At 43.1% G+C, this 22488-nt stretch overlaps 1 protein-coding gene across 1 annotated transcript in view; it reads right to left on the bottom strand.

Moving 5' to 3' along the window:
* zranb3 (zinc finger, RAN-binding domain containing 3) overlaps window positions 1-22488 on the bottom strand; it is a 202725-nt gene that overhangs the window by 102054 nt on the left and 78183 nt on the right. Inside the window, exons 10-14 of the mRNA XM_084315238.1 lie at window positions 18232-18351; window positions 7592-7771; window positions 6495-6668; window positions 4421-4567; window positions 4048-4303 (exon numbers count right to left, since the gene is read on the bottom strand). Of these exons, the coding sequence (XP_084171364.1) occupies window positions 4048-4303; window positions 4421-4567; window positions 6495-6668; window positions 7592-7771; window positions 18232-18351 (877 nt within the window). The remainder of the gene's footprint in view (window positions 1-4047; window positions 4304-4420; window positions 4568-6494; window positions 6669-7591; window positions 7772-18231; window positions 18352-22488) is intronic.

A 22488-nucleotide genomic window follows, 5' to 3' on the forward strand; every position in this document is an offset into this window, starting at 1 on the left:
GTAGTATCCGGCATTCAGTATGTCATACTGGCCAGCAGCGTACTGTAGGTAAGGGATATGTACAGATATATAGTATCAAAAGACTCAGAGAGTGGCCCGTTCAGCCGAGCGCAAAATTGGAGGTGGGCTTCCCACTCTCCAGGACGTTTATAACAAGCGTTGCAGGGCCAAGGCTAAGATAATAATCAAAGACTCTAGTCACCCAAACAACTGCCTCTTTGAACTGCTGCGGTCAGGCAAGCGCTACCGGAGCCTCATGGCCAGTACAGAGTAGTGTTGTCAAAAATATCAAAATATCGATACATATCGATACTGAATATTTAAAATGGTTTCGATACTCATTTCCCGAAGTATCGATACTTTCTGCAGTACCGATACCAGCTGGCTTGCTCCCGCAAGTTGTTGACAGACAGACGCGCTGCCAGAGCACGCTTGCCGTTCCGCCTCCTCCTCCTCCTCAGAGACCGGCAACAGACACAAGCTGCTGCAGCCTCCTCCCCCTCACAGCCGGGCAGCCCTGTCTTCAGTTTGTAAACAAAGCTATTATTAGCTAACGTTAGCTGTCGTTCCTCCGTTAGCTTATGCTAGCTAGCTGGCCACCTTTCTAATTACTTCATGGAAACGGAGTAACGTCAAGCCGAGCCCACCCACACTACACCAGTACACGCATGAACTCGACACAACTACCCTGTTTCCAACATTAGGTCGAGCCCATCCTACACTAGTACACGCATGAACTCGACACAACGTTACCCCCGCCTCCATGAAGTGTCCAATTAGCAGCAATGTTGTTGAGATCTCTCTCTCTCTCTCTCTCTCTCTCTCTCTCTCTCTCTCTCTCTCTCTCTCTCTCTCTCTCTCTCTCTCTCTCTCTCTCTCTCTCTCCTCTCTCTCTCTCTCTCTCTCTCTCTCTCTCTCTCTCTCTCTCTCTCTCTCTCTCTCTCTCTCTCTCTCTCTCTCTCTCTCTCTCTCTCTCTCTCTCTCTCTCTCTCTCTCTCTCTCTCATCTAAAGATAAACAAAGGGTTTTAAAAGTGTATTTATCTTCTCGTATAGTACCAGAGAGAAGCTGAGGAGAATCAACCAGCAACAAAAGCAAAATGTGTTAAAAAAAAAGAAAAATATTATATATAATTTTTTTATTTATTTTTTGGTATCGAAATGGTATCGAAGTATCGATACTTTTTCAAGGTATCGTATCGAAGTCGAAATTCCAGTATCGTGACAACACTAGTACAGAGAGACTCAGAAGGAGCTTCTATCCCCAGGCCATCAGGATGCTCAATGACAATGACACTATGTAACAACCCATCATCTACACTCACTGCCCACACATCCACATGTACACACTCACTTTAAACAAACACTCACCTTACCACTCACTTTAGACACTTTAACACACTTTATATGTATCTATTACTAAAGACATTTGCACCACATTAATACCTCATTTGCACCATACCTAGGGGTGGGACGATACAATGCAACGTAAAAAGATCGGTTATTTTGAAAATCCCGTGGTGAGTCGTATCCGCCCAACAGCACAGCAGTAGCATGTGAAACGCTGTGTAGACATTACAGCAGAGCAGGGCTACTGCCAGAGTGTGCCTATTTTGCGACCCGAAATAAGTCCCGACTCCCTGCTGTTTTTTTCTGCAACGGGTCAAATGCATCTAACATGCTTTGCATCCTCGCCATTCCTTTATGCCCACGTTGCGTTAAATACCGAAATTAACGCTACGTTAGCATGTAAGCTAACTAAGCTAAGCTAACCCTGATAAGAGCCATAGAGAGAACAGCAGAGGTCCATTAGTGGGGACTGGGGAAGGGCATTCTCCCTTTCTGTGTGTGTGCGTTTGGAAAGACCAGATGAAGTCAGAGGAGTATATTATATTTACCGGTATAGTAAATTTACTGAGGATGGACAGATAACGTTGATATTTAAACATAATAAATACAATACATAATAAATGTATTCATGATCATCATGCAACATAAAACAATTGTAGGAACGGTTTGGGAGAGGAAGGGGTTTTAGGGTGCGTGTTGTGAGTTAAATTTTTTTTTACTTAAAGTTTAAAGCTCAATATATCAAAATGTGGCACTTTACAGTGAACAGGAGGTCTATTTGTATTAAAAACAATAGATATATTTTTTTTATCTACTTTTTCTCCCCACTTTCTATTTTTCTCCCATCCCAATTTCGTATTATCCAATTCTACCCTCCCCTGTCTCGAACGTTGTTAGACCATGCCTCCCACTGGTCGGCTGCAATGTGGACCAAGCCTTGCATCACGTGTCCCCTCCAGTACACGAGGAGGCAGCTGTCGCATCTTTTCACCTGTACAGCGCAATCTCTCAGCGGCAAGGAGTAACGTGTGGGAGGCTCACGCTGCCCCCGTTGCTTCCTGATTCTGCTGTACAGGCGCACCAACCGACCTGTAGGAGTCGCTGTCCACAACATCCGATCCCCACCCACCGGCTTTCCCACCCCCTAATACTGCCAATTGTATTAGTATGAACGACCAGCCAAGCCGGAAGCAACGCCGAGAGCTGGGCTCAAACCCAGTATCTTCTGCGTTAGTGGCGAGCGCCTTGCCCACTGCGCCACTTAGCCGCCCGACAATAGATTGTTTTTCATTTAAATGTCTGGAAGAGCTCACAAATAAAAATGTCAAATGATATTTCAGTTGCCTTTTTTGAGTTGATCTAAATGTTACTGATTGTGTTAAATGGGCATATAATATCGTCTCGTATCGATCGCAGGCACCTGAATCAAATCATATCGTATCGTGGCAGACGTTGTGATATCGGCAAATATCGTATCAAACTGGTGATTTCCAGTTTTGTACATCTGCATTCTACATCACTGTTAATCATTTTACTCTGTATTGTATTGTATATATCTATATTGATTTACCTACTTTTTACTTACTTAATATTTTTGTACTTACTTTCTTTTGACTGTATGTAGCACACTCTCAGGGGCTCATACAGAAACAAGCATTTCATTATAAAGTTTTCTGTATTTTGTTCTGACAAATAATAAACAAACTTGAAAGGAGACAGGGATTGATATCAGCCAATTAAGGGGAAAGGGATGATTAGGTGGCCTTGATGTCAGAGACCTGATTGGGAATTTGGCCAGGAATGTCGGGGAACCCCTTACTCCTTGTGATAGGCGTCCTGGCGTTCCTGGATTCAGTCAGGACTTCGGTTTAGCGTATCATCCGAAGAATGGCACTCGCAGCTATACGACTAGTCCAGAGGTCAGAGTGCCCCCTGCTGGACAACAACACCACTTTCCGACAACGGCCTTGACCGGGGCTCGAACCGGTGATCTTCCGATCATGAGTCCGGTCTACAAGATACACTACACGACTAAGGTACCCATGTACATGTCAAAATACTTCCCAAAGGTCAGTGAATACCACAACCACAACACCAGAGGGAGCTCCACAAATTATGTTAACCCCAGATTCGGCTCAAACAAGGGACTAAACACGTTTCGCAATTATGCCACATCAATGTGGAACGCCCTACTCACAGCTGTAAAGGAATGTGAATCACTACCCACTTTCAAAACCACTCTCAAAGAGCACCTACGGGAGACTGCAATTCGAAACTGGCCCCTGTAAATGTCCTAACCCAACCCCCTCCAATGTACAGTAAATGACCTAACCCAATAATACACGACCCTCTTCTTGGGACCAAGTAAGGTTTTCGTCGATAATCCAATGTACAGTTGTACTGTATTGTACCCATTCTGCAATCTGTTAATACAACTTTCAATCAATCAATCAATCAATCAATCAATCAAGTCCGGAGCTCTACTCATGTAGCCACGCTGGCGGACATCTTAGCGTGACATCTTATTTAATAGTGTCAATACGGTACAAGGCCACCCAAAAAAAGCGACATGGGACGAGATAATAGATGAGGTTATTGTGGTGTCTGGAGTGGAGCGTACAGCGACTGAAGTGAAAAAGAAATAGGCTAGGGTTAGCATTAGGGTCAGCCTTAGAGTTACAGTTTATTGCTTCACTCACCAGCGTGGAGTGTGGAGTGTGGAGACTCACACATCTCACAGTAGGGCAGCAGTCTGCTGTTGGCGTAGGTACACATGCCACAGCTCCACTTGTCCGTGAGGGGAGGCGTGGGCCTCTCCGACAGCCTGCGGGGTGCGAGGAGGAGGGAGGCCAAGGAGCCGGCTCTCCCGGCGGGCAGGGACCTCCTCTTCCGCTTGCTCGCCGCTTGAGGCTTGAGGTCGCCGGGGCTACACAAGGGGCCACGCAGCCTCTTCAGCTGTGGGGAGAAGTCTCGATCCGCTGAGGTGGGAGAGTCCTCGTCCTCCTTCTTCTCCTCCCCATCCTCCTTCTTCTCCTCCTCCTCCTCCCCCTCCTCCTCTTCCCTCCCCCTGACCGGACTTCCCTCTCCTCCCTCTCCTCCTCCTCCCTCCTCTCCGGACAGGATGAGGATGATGTCACTCTCCGAGCTCCTCTTTCTCTTCTTCTCCTTGGCGTCGGTGGAGAAGTAGGAGCGAATGTCGTGCTGTTTGTCTCTCTCAAACTGCAGGGAGTAGAGTATGTGTAGGATACATTTAATTAAAACTGAGTTCAGTGGGTTGAGATTTGAATAAAAGATGTCCAGACAAATGTTTCATGCATGCATCAGGGAAAGATAATTCAACAACTTTGGCCATCTGCCAGCTTATATAGCAAACAGGTACATATTTTACGAGAATGACAGTTGTTACCTTATAAGGACATACATTTAGGTTTTAATCAAACTTTGGCTTAATTTTGGTTTTAATTAAGAAAGGAAGGTGTGGGGAATGGTATGTTGAGCCCATGCATAGGAATTCATACATGTCTATGTACAATAATGTGTGCATGTGAAGTGTTTTCTTCTCCTAACCAAGTATTTAAGCACATGTCCTGACCATGTGTAAGAGAGTGTATGTGTGTATGGAAGAGAGAGAGAGTGCACAGAAATAACAATAATTACATGTGTTCAATTGCACAAACATATTAATCATAACTAAATATTTGATGAATTACAACGAAACAACCCTTTAATCATCCTCTTCATGTGGCAGAATGCCATTCGATGGGATTTCTTTGTGTAATTTGGTTTACAACTATAGTATAAGTATATTAAAGTTTTAAATCAAAATCCAAGGTTCTGTAATGTTGACATAAGAATAGTAATCTCATTCAAAACCTACTATACAAAGAGCCCATGGGAGCTCATTATTACATTAAAAAGATAGACCTTTAATGCAATAAAGTAAGACAAATATTGGGAGCCGACAGTGTTACCAGTCTTAATTATTAATAATTTTGGAACCTGGAAGAGAGATGTGAGTGTGTATACTCTGACTACACGAGAATAATAAGACATGAGAAATGTGTGGAGTCCAAATACCTTTGTCAGTTTCAACTTATATTTAGATGAAACTGTGAGTCAAGGGTGCATACATGTTTGGCATGGCTGTATGTGTGTTTTATTTTCTTGAAAATACCCTTTTTTCATATAACAAGAGTTCATATAACATATCACTGTAAGTAATAATCTTAATGAAAGAAATACTGTAATTAACACTTAACACAGCAAAAGGATTCTGTGTCTTCTGATTACACTGAAGGACATAATTCAAACTCATTAAGTAAGGGATAATGTATAGCTACGAGGTCATTGTCGCAAAATAATTGACCGACACTGCGTTCTGGAACACTGAGGCGCATCCGAGGTGTTCTAAACGCAAGGTAAATTATTTTGCGACAATGACCGAGTATAGCTATACATTATCCCGCTTATTAAAGGGCTAACTTACTAACAATATACGTAATTCATTTTACACCATCGACAAGACGAGATCAAATGCAGACGCGGTTGTTCTGTTGCTCCTCTGGCGGAGGAAATATCACAATGGGCTTGATTACACCTGATGCAGTGCAGCTGTGCATATGGTAAATCTGAGTCTATTTAGGTTTGAATCTCGCAGTGTCAACGTATACATTATCCCGCTTATTACAGGGCTAACTTACCAACAATATAATTCATTTTACACCATCGACAAGACGAGATCAAATGCATGGTGTACTGTCGAGACCTGCCTCGGACAGGCGCTGCACAGCCGTGCTCTGCAGGCTGTGCATGGTATAACGCTGCGAGAGTCCGGCTGCGAGGCTATCTTTCCCCTAACAGCGGTCATTATTGCGCGTTGCCCATAGCAGCGGTGAATTATCGAGAAATAATTGACCGCTGCTAGGGGCAACGGAGCGCTATTGACACAATCAAGCATTTTGGCAAATGTTAAAACGAATAACTCTCAATAATGGTCTAACTAAACGAAAACTGCATCTATAACACGTACACTCACTTCTTTTTTGTGTGAGTTTGTGTATAAAAATAACAACGTTTTCTTCCCAAAGAGCACTTTCTTCATTCTACTGCTGACCAAACAATGCTTCTCGTGGGATCTCAGACTCACGTGGGAAAAGAACACCGGGTCTTTGTCGTTTCCGGAGTCTCCCTGTAGTAGCAGGGGCGTCTCGCTAGGCGTCCAGGCGCTGGAGAAGTTCAGGAAGTCCCATTTGTCCTCGTCTCCCACCTCAGCTTTCAGATACTCCTTCTTTCCATTCAGGGCGCTGCCCGTCACCGTTTCCTGGAAGGCACGTCTTATACAGTAATGTCTCCTCTAATGTGTTCTCTATGGGCTGTTCCTCTAATGTGTTCTCTATGGGCTGTTCCTCTAATGTGTTCTCTATGGGCTGTTCCTCTAATGTGTTCTCTATGGGCTGTTCCTCTAATGTGTTCTCTATGGGCTGTTCCTCTAATGTGTTCTCTATGGGCTGTTCCTCTAATGTGTTCTCTATGGGCTGTTCCTCTAATGTGTTCTCTATGGGCTGTTCCTCTAATGTGTTCTCTATGGGCTGTTCCTCTAATGTGTTCTCTATGGGCTGTTCCTCTAATGTGTTCTCTATGGGCTGTTCCTCTAATGTATTCCAATACTGGTGTTTTTTAGCCTATAATATAGTATATCATATTCCGGTTTACTAATTATATTGATATATAGGTTATGTAATATAACACGGTGAATTAAGAACTATGCTATAGTTATCTTTTATGTTCGAGGGAGCAAAAGCTGAGAGGTTTCTGCTGACTAGCTCAGCAAGACAGTGTAGTGACATGGTTAGGGGTGAAAACAGTGGGGGGGGGGGGGCGGGGGGGGTCTTTGTTGGTGTATGTGTATGTTTTCTTTGTTGGTGTTTCGTTTTTCTTGTTATGGCAGCTGCAGTTGTATTTATATTCAGAATATAAAGGTATACCGTCATGGATCCTAGCAAAGGTATGGATCTTTACTATACCATCGTCCACGATATATAGTAAAGAAAATAAATAATAAGACCATTTTGAATTAAATAGCACCATGACAATTGTATTACAAGATAAATATATAAAAAAATATCATTGTAATTTGTACTGGACAACTATACCTTCAAATACTGTCATACTGTCAAAAGACGTTTATACTTTGTCCTACATCCAAACATTTCTTAAACCATCATTACAGGTTGGCCTGGGTACCTTTCTGTTGAGCATGCCCCACATGACCGTGTCGAAGGTGCCCTTGGCGATGAGGTAGTGAACGTGCACGGAGCCGGTCTGTCCGATGCGATGAGCGCGGTCCTCCGCCTGCTTGATGTGGCCGGGGTTCCAGTACAGCTCCGCGAACACAACGTGGCTCGCCGCCGTGAGCGTCAGGCCCTGAGAGGAGCAGACGAGCAGCTCCATGTCACTTAAAACTAACTCAAAAGTACTAATCGACAACAGGATAAAAGGTACATTAAATGTTATATGGGTCCCTGAAAAGCGCTTTATAAATACATTTTATTATTATTATTTGTTATAGCCATAAGTAAGATATTTACATATTGCATCGAAAATCTGTACGTATTACAAATAAATACATATATTACATATTCAACATTTAAATGTTTCTGCTGGGGATCGAACCCTAACTTTAACCCTCTGGTATTGTGCTCTCTATATATAGTGGTATTCTGTGCTCTATATACCAGAGGGATTTTATGAATGCTTCATCACTATATAGAGCAGATTTTTTTTATGAATGGTTCATCACTATATAGAGCAGAATAAATTTTTTTTATGAATGGTTCATCACTATATAGAGCAGAATACCAGTTTTCTATGAATGCTTCATCACTATATAGAGCAGAATACCAGAAATATGTATGAATGCTCGCATCACTATATAGAGCAGAATACCAGAGGGATTTATGAATGGTTAATCACTATATAGAGCAGAATACTGTAGAGCAGAATACCAGAGATCTATAAATGGTTCATATAACATATGGGATTTATATCAATATGTTTGTCAGTTACATGTTTTTCTTTTTTTTATCAAATCTTTTTTATTTAATTTTTTCTCCAACATGAAACAAAACATATCACAATACAATAATAACAATAATACACAAAAAGACATCCCAGGACAATAACCTAAGACAACAATGACTAGACAATAATTGAGACAGACTGTACAGTTATCATCCCAAGCCCCCTCCATCACCATCCACAGCAGCCACGATCCCCAACCCTCGAGGAGTCCGGCACCCCAGCGAGTCAAAGCATCATGCCTCTTTAACACCACGACCCGCCGAGGCCCCGAAGCAGGGCCCCCCCCCCCCCCACCCCGAGCCCGTGACCCTCTGACCCAAATCCAAAGGGGCCCAGAACACATACATAATTAGTAGGGATGTCCGATATTATCGGCCGACCGATATTATCGGCCGATATCGGCAGTAAAATGTGATATCGGAAAATATCGATATCGGTAAAAAAAAAAAAAAAAAACAATAACAATTTTTTTTTTTTTTTACCTTTATTTACCCAGGCAAGCAAGTAAGAACCAATTCTTATTTTATTTATTGTCAAAAGTATGCATGTTGGTTTAATTCAACAACAAGAGATATGTAATGTTAATTTTTACTTTTTTAATTATCATATTTTGCACAGATAATGCTTACATTTAGAAAGCCTTTTGAATGCATCCAGTGAAATTATTAGTTACCTGAAATTATTCAGTTTTTTTGGGGGGAAACCCTGCATATATCGGTATCGGTTGATATCGGTATCGGTATCGGTATCGAAATTAAGAGTTGGACAATATCGGAATATCGGTATCGGTAAAAAAGCCAATATCGAGCATCCCTAATAATTAGTTATACAAAAAACACCAAAAAAACTAAAACCGATATACATGGACAGTCGCTCGCTCTTTTTTTTTTTAAATCCTCTTTTTCTCCGCCTGATTTTCTGTGCTTTTCCTCCCATCCCAATTTAGTCGTTATGCCAATTCCCCCCTCCCCTACCTGGTCGTTGTGCGCATGTGCCCCCTACTGGTCGGTCACGGGAGCCCTGAGGTCTACCACATGCTTCCTCCGACACATGCAGAAATAGCCAGCGGCTCTCTTTTCACCCGACAGCGCGGACTCTCATTGGTGAAGTGTAACGCGTGGGAGGTCACACTGCCTTCACCACTTCCTGTCTTTTGCTGTGCAGGCGCCCTGACCTGACCTGTAGGAGTCGCTGTCCACAACGCCAGATTACCACCCCATCGACTTCCCTCCCGCTAATTCAGCCAAACGAGTTAGTATGACGGCTGGCCCAAGCCGGAGGCAATGCAGACACCCGGATTCGAGACCGGAGTCTCTCGCATTGGTGACAAGCGCAATCTCCGCTGCGCCACCCAGCCGCCTTGAGAGAGGTAACATGTCCCCAAAAAATCTCAACAGGAGGGCATTCCCAGTACATATGCATAAATGTTCCTGTGGCACCGTTTGGACACAAGGTACATAGAGAGTCAGGTCTGAGACCCATTAGATTAAATCGTCTAGGGGTTAAATAAGTCCTGTGAACAAAATTTTTATGAATCTGTTGGTGATCTGGCTTGCGTGAGGATAACCGAACATTTTCCCAGACTGCATCGCAATCAAAATCTACATCCAACTCCGGGACATCCTTTCTCCAAATCGTATCCAGGGGGAGGTCTTTATACGAGGACATAAATAAATGGCGATAAAAGTCAGAAACAAAGCCTCTCGATGTCTCTTTGTCATAAATGTTCTGTTAAAACGGTGATGCACTAGTCACTAGTGGAACGTCCCATGGAACGCCATGAGCCTTCAGAGCTGCTCTTATTTGTAAATAAAAGAAAAAGGAGGTACCGGGGAGATCATATCCGTTGGATAGATCCTGGAAAGAGTGGAGACCAGAGTTATCGAAGATATCCCCTAACGTGTGGATGCCTTTCTTTTCCCATCTAGGGTACCTAATAGGTTGTTGTCCAATAAGGAGGAGATTGTTATTGAATAGAGGGGAATGCGTGTGCCATTGATGGCGGTTAGTACCCACTTTCTGGGTGTCAGGCCAAGTTTGGATCACATGTGTGTGATCACATTGCATTGCTTAATTGATATGTTGGTATACACAATATCCTGAAGTCTATATGGGGACACCATCTTCTCCTCCAATGGTCGCCAAGACACGGCTGCTTGAGCGTCAAACCAAGTGATCAGAGGTCTCAGAGAGAAAGCTTGAAAATAATATTTAAAGTCTGGAAATGCTAAGCCCCCATCGAGTTTACTCCTTTGGGCAGTTGATCTCTTCAAGCGCGGGCATTTATTGTTCCAAAGTAAACGAATTTATATGAGGCAGAGTGCAATTTCTGCCAGTACCAAAACAGGAGGAGGTAACGGGAGCATGGAGCTGATAAAGTAAATTCTGGGTAAAATATTCATTTTAATTATTGACGCACAATGTTAAGGATTGTATGCAAACCCAATTGCATGACACAGACAGGTAATCAGAGTTAGCCAAAACAAGGGCATGATTTATTTATACACCAAAAAAGCAGCACTAAGGGTAAAAAACACTAAAGTCCAAGAACACAAAAATTGCAGCACTGTGCCTTTAAAGGGCGAACAAAAGGGTACACAGGAATCTTCTAGAACAACGGGCATCTTCCCGACCAGAATGCTGCCGACGGGTAACGCAGCAAACAGGGGGTCCAAGGGGAATGGAGTGAGATCACGGGCATCTTCCCGTGGAACAATAGAGAGCGATGACGAGGTCTCACCCCAGGAACGAGGTCCATGAAGAGGAAGTAGGGAAGTAGCTAGCACGACGTCTCACCCCAGAGATGCGGAGGTAGATGGTAGCAAAGTAGAATGGCACGACATCTGAAGTGGGAACATAGGGATCCTCCCGTGGAAGTCTAGAGAGCGAAGACAATGACCCACTCCAGGAAACGGCGATAGGTGGTAGTGTACAGAGTGGCACGACGTCTCCCAGTGAGAACATAGAAATCCTCCCGTGGAAGTTTAGAGAGTGACGACCAGCGTTGCGTTGTTATTATGGGCTGAGCCGCCACGCAGGATAATGACGCCGCGCGCGCGCGGCCCCGCGCGCATGCGCATATGTTCCCTCGCGCACAATAATACACTTTGTTTGTATAGCCTTTCATACAGAAACTGCAGCTCAAAGTGCTTCACAACAGAATTAAGACAGGCATAAAATGAGCACATAAAGTGCAGACATATAAAATCAGTTTTTCACATTAGGATCTAACATCCCAACAGGCAACCTTGTTTATGGTTTGATTCAGTTTTAATATAAATAATAAAAATAAAGAGAAGATTAATTATCTACTCAGTCCCGAAGTTTGTGATGTAGATATGGAATGTCCCGGGTTGCTGCTGTTTGCAGAGTGTGTTGTTGTCCGGGGGTGAGTGGTGGTGGGTGGGGGGTTGAATCAAAACAGTTGTCAATTCGGAATTGACGGCTGTTTTGATTTGGCCCTTCGTTCGCCGTCGTTCACCTTTGGACGGCGGTGCACTCTGTGGGCAGCGGCAACTTGGGACGTTCCATATTTACATCACAAAGAGTCCCAGACTGGTTGAAGACACCAGCCTATAGCGGCTATTGTTATGATAATGCGAGGTAGCGCCGCAGGTAAACACAACGATCCGAGCCGAGCGCAGCGCGTTCTCGCGAGCGCGTGCATGTGCGTGCACGCGCTTCTGCTCAAATCTTTAATACTCAGTGAGGTACCACTGAGTGGTACCCCGTGCCATGAACAACGCATGCCTGGTGACGACGATGTCTCACCAGGAGCGCGGCGGTAGATGGTGGCCACAAGACGACCTGGCAAGGAGTGGAAGGCAACCAGCAGTACTAATACTCTCCTGAGGAGCTGATTACCAACCACTCACAGGTGGGCTAGGAAGAATGTTCGGCACGCCCCCTCGTTGGGCAGCAAGCAGTCCTACCCAGCCCTCACACACGGGCCTGTAATGATTTTTTTTATTTGGACCATCTGTTGAAGTCATTCGTAATCCTGTCACCCAAGCTGAAGTAATTATACCTTACCGTCTGGCTAATAGTGGGGAATATTTCAATCCTGAGACATTTAAAGTGCTCCACCATAAGTATGTTTGCAGGTAGGATGGTAGCCTTCGCAGGCTCTTTAAGTGGAAGAAAAGCAGATTTTGGCCAGTTGATCTTAAAGCCGGACAGGCTGCCAAATTCATCTATCATGCTGAGCAGATGAGGTACTCAGACGCAGCGCTCAAAAATCAAACCAATTCTGCTGCTTGTCTGCTGCTTGTTGCTGCTTGTGTGCCACTTAAGTCTAGTACTCGGGTGTTAATTATCCGGGGCTGGTGGCTGGGTGAACAAAGGGAGCACTTAACTTAAGTGCTTCCCCAGGGAGGGGGTCGGGGGCTACTGCCCTCAGACCCCCAAAATAATTTGTATATGGGCAGTCTGACTTGGGGTACTGACCATATATTAGTGTTGCAATGCATGTTAAGTAAACAGTGAAAAAAGCTAAGAAATCCGATGGGGCTGGGACATTTGGGACGAATAAAAATGTAAGATGAAAATCTGCCCAGCCTGTGGGAGGAAGTGGAGGTGTGAAATCTGGCCCGGTCAAGAACAATAGGAGTCACACAATCAGTTTGGAGTGCAGTGGTGGAGGAGTGGTAGAGGAGCAGTAGAGGTTTGAGTTTTGAGCGCTGTATCTGTAGAGAGACGGAGGGATTCTGCATAAACAGGAGTACATCATCTGCGTATAAACTGATATGGTGATGTGTGCCCTGAATTGAAACAGGAGATATAATTTGGGATTGTCTTATGTATTGAGCTAGAGGTTCGAGGGATAAGGCGAAAAGTCCGGGACTAAGAGGACAACCCTGTCTAGAAGAGCGCGAGACAGAGAAGAGTGGCGAGCAGAACTTCCCCGTTAAGATCATGGCCGAAGGCCCTGTGTAGAGAACTTTGATCATATGAATGAAACCCTCACCCAACCCCATCCTTCTAAGAACTGCCCACAAGTAAGACCACTCCAATCTGTCAAATGCCTTCATTGCGTCCAAGGACATGACTGCTGTAGGGACTGCAACATCCTTGCTGGCATCAATCACGTGCAGTAACCGTCTGATGTTGTCAGTAACCAGGTGGCCTCTTATGAAGCTGGTCTGATCAAGGTGAACTAGAGATGTCATATGCTTTTGAAGTCGGGTGACTAGAACCTTGGCATATAGCTTTAGGTCGGCTCCGAGGAGACTTAGGGGCCTGTAGCTGCCACCAGTGGCGAATATTCATGGCACTTTATTAACGATGCAATGAAGCATATAGCACTAGTTAGAGGGGAAATTCGGATTCCTCTCTCGGATTCATTCATTGAGCAGCAACTTATTTTTCGCCGGCGGGACCTTTACTGGGGACCAGCACAGCACACCACTGTGGATATTCTGATTTAACAAATCTATCTGTCCAGGAGGACCCACATTGGCCAGGTAAGCCTGCAATGCATAGGCTAGCTTGGTTGGGGATCATCCCTATGTTCCCCGGGTCCTATGTTCCCCGGGTTCTATGTTCCCCGCTTTGATTGATTAATAGGTTGAAGATTTTATAAATTTTTATTATTTTATTAATTATTAATGTCCGCCTTGTTTCGAACGGTTAAGCTTAGGCCCTCTTTCAAACTGGTTAAGGTGAGAGTTTGGAATCAGGGCTGGTGGTCTAAAATTTTCAATCAATCAATCAAAGCGGGGAACATAGAACCCGGGGAACATAGGACCCGGGGAACATAGACATGCTCCCCTTGGTTGCTAACTAACGTTATCAGGCTAGCTTGGTTGCTAACTAACGTTATCAGGCTAGCTTGGTTGCTAACTAACGTTATCAGGCTAGCTTGGTTGCTAACTAATGTTATCAGGCTAGCTTGGTTGCTAACTAACGTTATCAGGCTAGCTTGGTTGAATGAATGAATGAATGAATGAATGAATGAATGAATGAATGAATGAAAACTTTATTAACAGATTGCAGAATGGGTACAGTACAGTACAGCTCAATACATACAATTGTTAAGGGGATGCAGACCAGAGAAAGACTTTCGTCTCGTTTACATCAGGGTCCCCCATTTTCAATTCATCGTAACATATATGACATACATGACATACAGATAGACAGTACTGCTCCATCTATACATTTATGACATACCAGATTTGCAATTACAGTACTGTTTGTGATACAAAAAGAGTCCAGAAAGAAAAGAGTATATACGTTAGGCGTGGAAACTGTACATTGGATTGGGTAGGTGGGGGTGGGGGGGGACTGTACATTGGAGGTGGTTGGGTGGGTGGGGGGGGGGGGGGGGGGGGGGGGTGGTTAGGAGTGGGGGGGGTTGGTTAGGAGTGGGGGGGGGGGGGGTTGGGTAGGGGGGGGGGTTGGGTAGGAGGGGTGGGTGGGGGACACTGTACAACTATACAAACAACACTGTACATTGGATTATTGACAAGACCATACTTGGTAATTTACTGTACATTGGAGGGGGTTGTGTTCGGACATTTACAGGGGCCAGTTTCGGGTTGCAGTCTCCCTTAGGTGTTTTTTGAGAGTGTTTTTGAAAGTGGGTAGTGATTCACATTCCTTTACAGCTTTGGGTAGGGCGTTCCACATTGATGTGGCATAATTGCGAAACGTGTTTAGTCCCTTGTTTGAGCCGAATCTGGGTTTAACATGATTTGTGGAGCTCCCTCTGGTGTTGTGATCGTGGTATTCACTGACCTTTGGGAAGTATTTTGACATGTACATGGGTACCTTGGTCGTGTAGTGTATCTTGTAGACCAGGCCCATTGCAAGTTGCTGTACTCTGTCGTCTACTCTAAGCCATCCTAGGTTGTCAAAGTGGGCAGGGGTGAGGTGGGTTCTAGGAGTAAGGTCAAGCAGTAGTCTGACCAGTTTGTTTTGAGATGTTTGTAATTTTGTTTTTAGCGCCTTTGAGGTGCTTTGGTACCATGAGGTGCAAGCATAGTCGTAGTACCCTTGAATGAGTGCTCCTGCTAGAGTCTTCAGGGTATTCTTGTTTACCAGTGAGGAGATCCGGTACAAGAATCGAGTTCGTTGCTAACTAACGTTATCACCAGAGTGTAATACTGTGTTATTATTTGACGGGCCGCTGAGCCATACTGCACATGGTGACTGCTTGGTTTGACGGAGCTCGGAAAAGTCACACATCCATCCGATCCGAGCGTAAACCGGAAGCCCTCTGTCAGTTACATGTTTAAACTAGTGCTGTCAGGCGATTAAAAAAAATCTAATTAATTACAGGATTTGTAATTAATCAATCTAATTAATCACATTTTAATCGCATAACCATTTTAGGCCTGATATTCTATATTCTATAATCATATTTCAAATGGCATGTGTCCGGATGGCAGAATTCAGTACTGTATCTACAAAACCTTCTGTTTAATCATCTTTCATTTACTCATTTGCTTAGATTTTTCAGGTCTGGTTAATTTTAGCATGGTGTTATTCACAGTCAAAGATACATTTTTTTTTATTGATATTCTCATTTGGTTCATTACAATTTACTCAAGCCTAGTAACAGACACAGTATTTCTGACACTGGGAATACATTCCCTGAGATCCATACTGTCCCTAGAATCAGATACCAAGAACATGCAAATGGACAATATTAAAAATAAATCTGTAAATGTGTATTCTACGTTCTTATGGAATGAATGAGATTAAAAAGACATTTTATTAAAAAAAAATATATATTATTATTATTATATAAATTTTGAGTTAATTTTCATAACGCAATAATTTGCTGTGTAATTAATTAATCTAATTAACACGATAAACTGATAGCCCTAGTTTAAACTCCTAATCCCTCCTGCAATCATGTAAATAAAAGCTGTGGCGAGTAGTGATCTGATCTTATCTTCACTGTTGTTGAGTGCCAGCTAATGTTAGCATTCTAGCAAGTTTAGCCAGTTTCTGAATAAACAAATGGTTATTCTGAAGGCACAAATGACTCTTTTTGATACTACTACTCTTTGAAAACACAATTTTTTTTTATCCACTTTTTCTCCCATTTTCTATATTTTCTCCCATCCCAATTTCGTATCATCCAATTTCAACCGTCCCCTGTCACGAACGCTGTTTCTTGCCTCCCACAAGCCGGCTGCAATGTGGACTAAGTCATACATAGCACAAGTCCCCTCCGGTACTTGAGGTAACAGCAGTCGCATCTTTTCACCTGCGCAGCTCGATCTCTCAGTGGCGAGGAGTAACGCGTGGGAGGCTCACGCTGCCCCCGACACTTCCTGATTCTACTGCGCAGGCGCAACAACCGACCTGTAGGAGTCGCTGTCCACAACGCCCGATCCCCACCCATCAGTTTCCCACCCCCTAATACGGCTAATGTGTATTAGTACGGACGACCAGCTAAACTGAAAGCAAATGTGGAGCGCTGGGCTCGAACAGGCAAGCCCAGCGTCTCCAGATTTCGTGGTGAGCGCCTTGCCCACTACGCCACGTAGCCGCCCGTTGAAAACACAATTTAAGAACGGTTCAGTTTGTGCCAGAGTAATAAATCAGACGTTTACTTTATTTAATTTAGTTGGCTGATTCCAAGCATGCACTCCCTGACACTTTGTTTCATGTATCAGTTACAACTAAAATGATGAAATGATTAATCAACTAATGATGAAAGATATAGCCATGGTGAGGTACAGAACCATGAAAACATTGCCATATATGTTATTTTACCATGACTATAGAGCTACTTCCAACTACAAAAGCAGTCTATATTCACCTGCTAGTGCAACGACCCACGCAAGACCTAAGTTGAAAGGATATATGCTGCATTTTCTTTCCTTTCACAATTAGATATTCATTTCCACAATCAAATGTCTATATTTCTTTCTACTTTTAAGGCTTTGTGTCGCTGGGTTGATTGTTGGCTATTCCACCTCCTGTCAGCTGCAGCCTCCACTCGCATCACAGCTAGGACGAATTATAGCCTATATAAACGTATAAATGTGGCTCCACACTTACCGTATGCCTTCAAAGCAACAGCATTGTTCAGGCTTTACAAGCACCTATGAGTGTGCAACATTTATTTTCTTAAAATAGTCCTGTTCCTGTTAAAAAACACACACACACACACACACACACACACACACACACATTCACTAAGGTCACTAAGATCCTCCAACCAGGCTCGGCTGGTGTCCCCCCCCCCAGACTCAAAAAGAGAGGCGATCGCTCTTTCAAGGCCATGGCCCCCAAGCTGTGGAACCAGCTACCCCTGGAGATCAGAACTGCCCTGACTAAAAGCACACTTTTACTCCTTAGCCTTCAATAAATCCTGATTTTCCCACACCCTAACTCACACACTCCCATGCATTTTTAACTTGCCCCTTCCCCCTTGTATCTGTTCTTGTGTTCTTCTGTCCCCTGTGCCGCATTGTGCTTTGTGCTCCATTATCCTGTAGGTTGCTTCATTGTACTTTAGTAATAAAATAACCCCATGTCTAGTGTCCCGCTATTGTCCTATGTGCTATATTGTACTTTGTGCTACTCTATAATGTGTTGGCTTACTGTTGATTGATTGTCTGATTGTTCCGTCTTGTCCTGCTGTGCCTTTTTGTATTATGCTTTTTTATGACTGTACAGCACTTTGGTTGGCTCTCATAAATAAATTACTTGACTTGACATTCAATATCAATAGCGTCCTTTCAATGATGAGCCCCGGAGCTCCCAGTATATATATGTGTGTGTGTGTGTGTGGTGTGTGGTGTGTGGTGTGTGTGTGTGTGTGTGTGTGTATATATATGGCATACCTGTCCGGCTGCCTGGATGCTAAGGACAGCTACGCGAATGTCTGGGTCATTCTGGAACCGGTTGACCAGCTGCATTCTCTCTGAAGATGGCACGCTGCCGTCAATACGGATGTAGCCAGCCTGAAAGGATAGAACAAATACCCTGAGAGACTGTGTACTTTTTTTTTATTTTTTTTTATCCACTTTTTCTCCCATTTTCTATTTTTCTCCCATCCCAATTTCGTATCGTCCAATTCAACCCTCCCCTGTCTCGAACGCTGTTTCTTGCCTCCCACAAGCCGGCTGCAATGTGGACTAAGTCATACATAGCACGAGTCCCCTCTGATACTCGAGGTAGCAGCCGTCGCATCTTTTCACCTGCGCGGCGCGATCTTTCAGCGTCAGGGGTCTGCGCTTTGGAGGGGCGCCGCCCCCATCGCTTCTTGATTCTACTGCGCAGGCGCACCAACCGACCTGTAGGAGTCGCTGTCCACAACGTCCGATCCCCACCCCTCAGTTTTCCCTCCCCCTAATACTGCCAATTGTATTAGTACGGATGACCAGCCAAACTGAAAACAATGTGGAGAGCTGGGCTCGAACCCAGCGTCTCCAGCATTGGTGGTGAGTGCCTTGCCCACTGCACCACCTAGCCACCCTTGTGTACATTTTTTTTAAATAAAATAATCATTCACTATCATGTTTTTTTAAAAGAGGGTATGTTGATATAAAATTACCCAAAATGTTAGAACTGCCGTTGTTGTGAAAATTATGACTAAATCCCTTTGATGTATATCCCCCTGGATATCAACAGGATCAAACCACTTCAAATCCAGTCTGCTTCCATGAAGAGATTGCATAATATACACATGTTACCCTGATAGGCTCATTAACACATTCAGTGGCAGGCATTAGACGGGTCCCGCTTTTGTTTGCTTCCTTTCTGGGGTTTTCAAAATAAAAGTGCAACGTTTATAGCAGCGGAAAACGTTTATTTTGTACATTATCTAACGTTAACACGAACCTAAACTAACGTTACAACTAACCTAAAGTTAGTTTAGGTTCGTGTTAACGTTAAATAATGTACACAATATACATTTTCCGCTGCTATAAACATCGCACTTTTATTTTGAAAACCCCAGAAAGGAAGTCATTATATTTGCTTTACCATCCTGTTCTGTGTTAGCTCCGGTTAGCTCAGAGCGTGCAGCAGTTAGTATTATATTATCAATACCAGCCATTGGATTACTGTTTTCTAAATTGGGGAGGCTTTTAATCGTCAAGGTAAGAGGATTTTAAGTCATGGTATCCATAAACTTCAATCGGTTCGGATGCTTTGAAGGAATGAGAATATCAACAAACCTGTAGGGAACGTCAGGCTACTGTCCTACCTCACTTCCAGTGATGAAGCTAAGCTACGCTAACGGAGCGACTGTTCCCAAAGCTAAATGCACGCACAGAGACAAAAAAGGTATGTATCTTCTTGTCTAACTCCAGGGAAGATGTTAAATAAGCTAATTTCCCAAAATGTTGGAGTTTAGAGGGGCAGCAATTTTCTTTTTAAGTAAGAGAACCTCTTTTGTTTGTTCCCAATCTTTTTCTGATAGTCAGGGAAGGTACATAGTGGTAATGAGGAAAGTACACAAAGTTCCACTCATTTTAGTTGGTGTGTTTGCTCCCAGTTTCAATGATGATAGCCATCAACACTGAGGAAGGAACATAAATTGTTCCGAAACATGTTTGTTTCAGGCTGCCATTAAATAATCAAAATCTGTGAGTGCTGGTCCAAGCGTATTGCTTTCTTTTTCTAATATACTCCACGGGATTTCAGCACCCAGTGTTATATTTTGTGAGCGCAGTCTATCTTGACTTATTAATTTCTCATGGCAAAATTAATATCACCTCCACCTACTCTTGCTTCTCTGTATCAATGAACCAAATTGTAATCAGGTAGTTTACATAGAGATTCCATTTCCTTTGTTAGCCAGGTCCCAGTGAGGGCAATAACAAAAAAATGTTAAAATGTAAAAGGTATAATCACCTCCGGAATATTTCCGGTATCACGCTCAGCTAGACAGGGTTGCCCTCTTAGTCCCGGACTATTCGATCTATCATTAGAACCTTTAGCACAATATATAAGACAATCCCAATCCATACAACCAATCGTAATCAAGGGCACACAAAATAAAATGTGTTTATATGCGGACAACGTAATACTGTTCATGCAAAACCCCAACACCACACTGCCTCATCTGCTCAAGTTGATAGAAAACTTTGGAGATTTATCGGGATTCAAGATAAATTGGCCGAAGTCGGCTTTCCTTCCACTTAACACCCCTGCAAAAAAAGATATAACCCTCCCAGGAGAGATACCTATGGTAAAACATTTTAGATGCTTGAGAGTGGAAATATTCCCCACCATAAGACAAACGGTGAAGCACAATTACACAAAAATCCAAAACAAAATCAAAGACGACCTTGATAGGTGGGCAAAACTTAAAAACTCAGTACAGCCACGGATATCAATAGTTAAGATGGACGTACTACCTAGAATCAACTTCTTCAGTTCAATGCTACCGTTACCCCCTCCAGAGGGTTACTGGAAAATATTACACTCCTCCACATACAAATTTATTTGGAATAACAAACCACCACGTATAAAAAGATCCACCGCACAGAGAAATAAAGCAGACGGTGGCATGTCATTTCCAGATTTTTTCCACTATTTTAAAGCGTACACATTAAGACCATTGACAACATGGTTTGATCCCCAAGCATTAGTATCCTGGAGAAAATTAGAAGAAAACATAGTAGCCCCACATAGACTGAAGGACATAGCATACACTAAACTACCAATCAAGCATTATGAACGGAAATTTGGCCCCATAATTACTCATGCGATCCGGATATGGCGTGAAACACAAAAAAAATATCCTAACCCACATAAATGGCACAATCATACTCCCTTATTCAATAACAATGCACTCTTGATTGAAAAACGACCTATAAGATTCCCTATATGGGAAAAGCAAGGCATACACTCATTAGGGGATGTTTTTAACAAACAGGGTTTCTGTAGTTATGAAGAAATACAGAAGAAATTTAATCTCACCAAGTCCACACATCTTTTTTACTTACAGTTATTGTTATGTTTGAAGACTCAAGGTGTTCCATTAACGAAACCAATTGAACACCACAGATACCACAAATTCTTATCATCAATTACTAACGTCCTCATATGAAACCCTCGACCTAGACTCCGTCTGGAGGAGGGATATACCAGACCTGGAAAGTGATTTTGATTGGCAAGAAGCCTGGGCAAATGTTCGACTCACATCAAGGAACCCGGACCATCAACAAATCAATCTTAACTATATTCACAGGACATACTTGACTCCTATAAGACTGAAAAAAATGGGTCTTATACAAGACTCCAAATGCTCTTTATGTACAAATGGGGACGAGGGGACATTTATGCACATGTACTGGGACTGCCCACCAGTTAAGATATTCTGGAAAGAGGTGACCCAGCAATTATCAAATCTCGTAACTTGGAATATACCTGTACACCCCTCTGTATTACTGCTGAATGATGTTTTTGAGTGTGCAGTACATCCACAGCTAAAGAGATTGGTTTTATCGGGTATCACAGTGGCTAAAAAGCTGATAGCATCACGATGGTTCCAACCGGAAAAAATCTGCCGAAAGGTCTGGATTATTACATATCTCGATGTGATCTATCAAGAAATATCTACAGCAAGAATTTTGGGTCTCAATGAATCCAAAATGACATTGTGGTTAGAAGTGGTGGAGAAAATAAAAGCTAGCATATAATGGTAATGTCTGGTTAGGAGCGAGGTAAAATGGATGGATTATCCAATGGGGGGTCCGGGAGGGGGGGGGGGGTACGAGCTGGAGCATGTGTGTAGGTTTTTAGATAACAGGTATTAAGGGTATATCCTATATATGACAATTAACTAAAATGTGATTTCATTGGATGTGCACTGTCAACTAATGCTTGTGTATCTTATCGTGTGTTGTCATGTTTGTTTATGTGTTTGTTTAAAAAATAATAATAAAAAAAAAATACAAAAAAAAAAAAAAAAAATGTGTGACCCAATGCTGATAAATAATGATTTAGATGGTGGTAGTTTTTGGAGACTACATGTGTTAAAATTAAATGTTGAGAATACTGTTGCAACCATGGTCATGCTGGACCTACAAAAGGCCTTCGACACTGTCAATCACTCCATTCTAATGGACAAGCTAAAAGCAATTGGT

Source organism: Notolepis coatsorum (genome assembly GCF_963971535.1).
Source record: "Notolepis coatsorum genome assembly, chromosome: 1".
NCBI lineage: Eukaryota > Metazoa > Chordata > Actinopteri > Aulopiformes > Paralepididae > Notolepis > Notolepis coatsorum.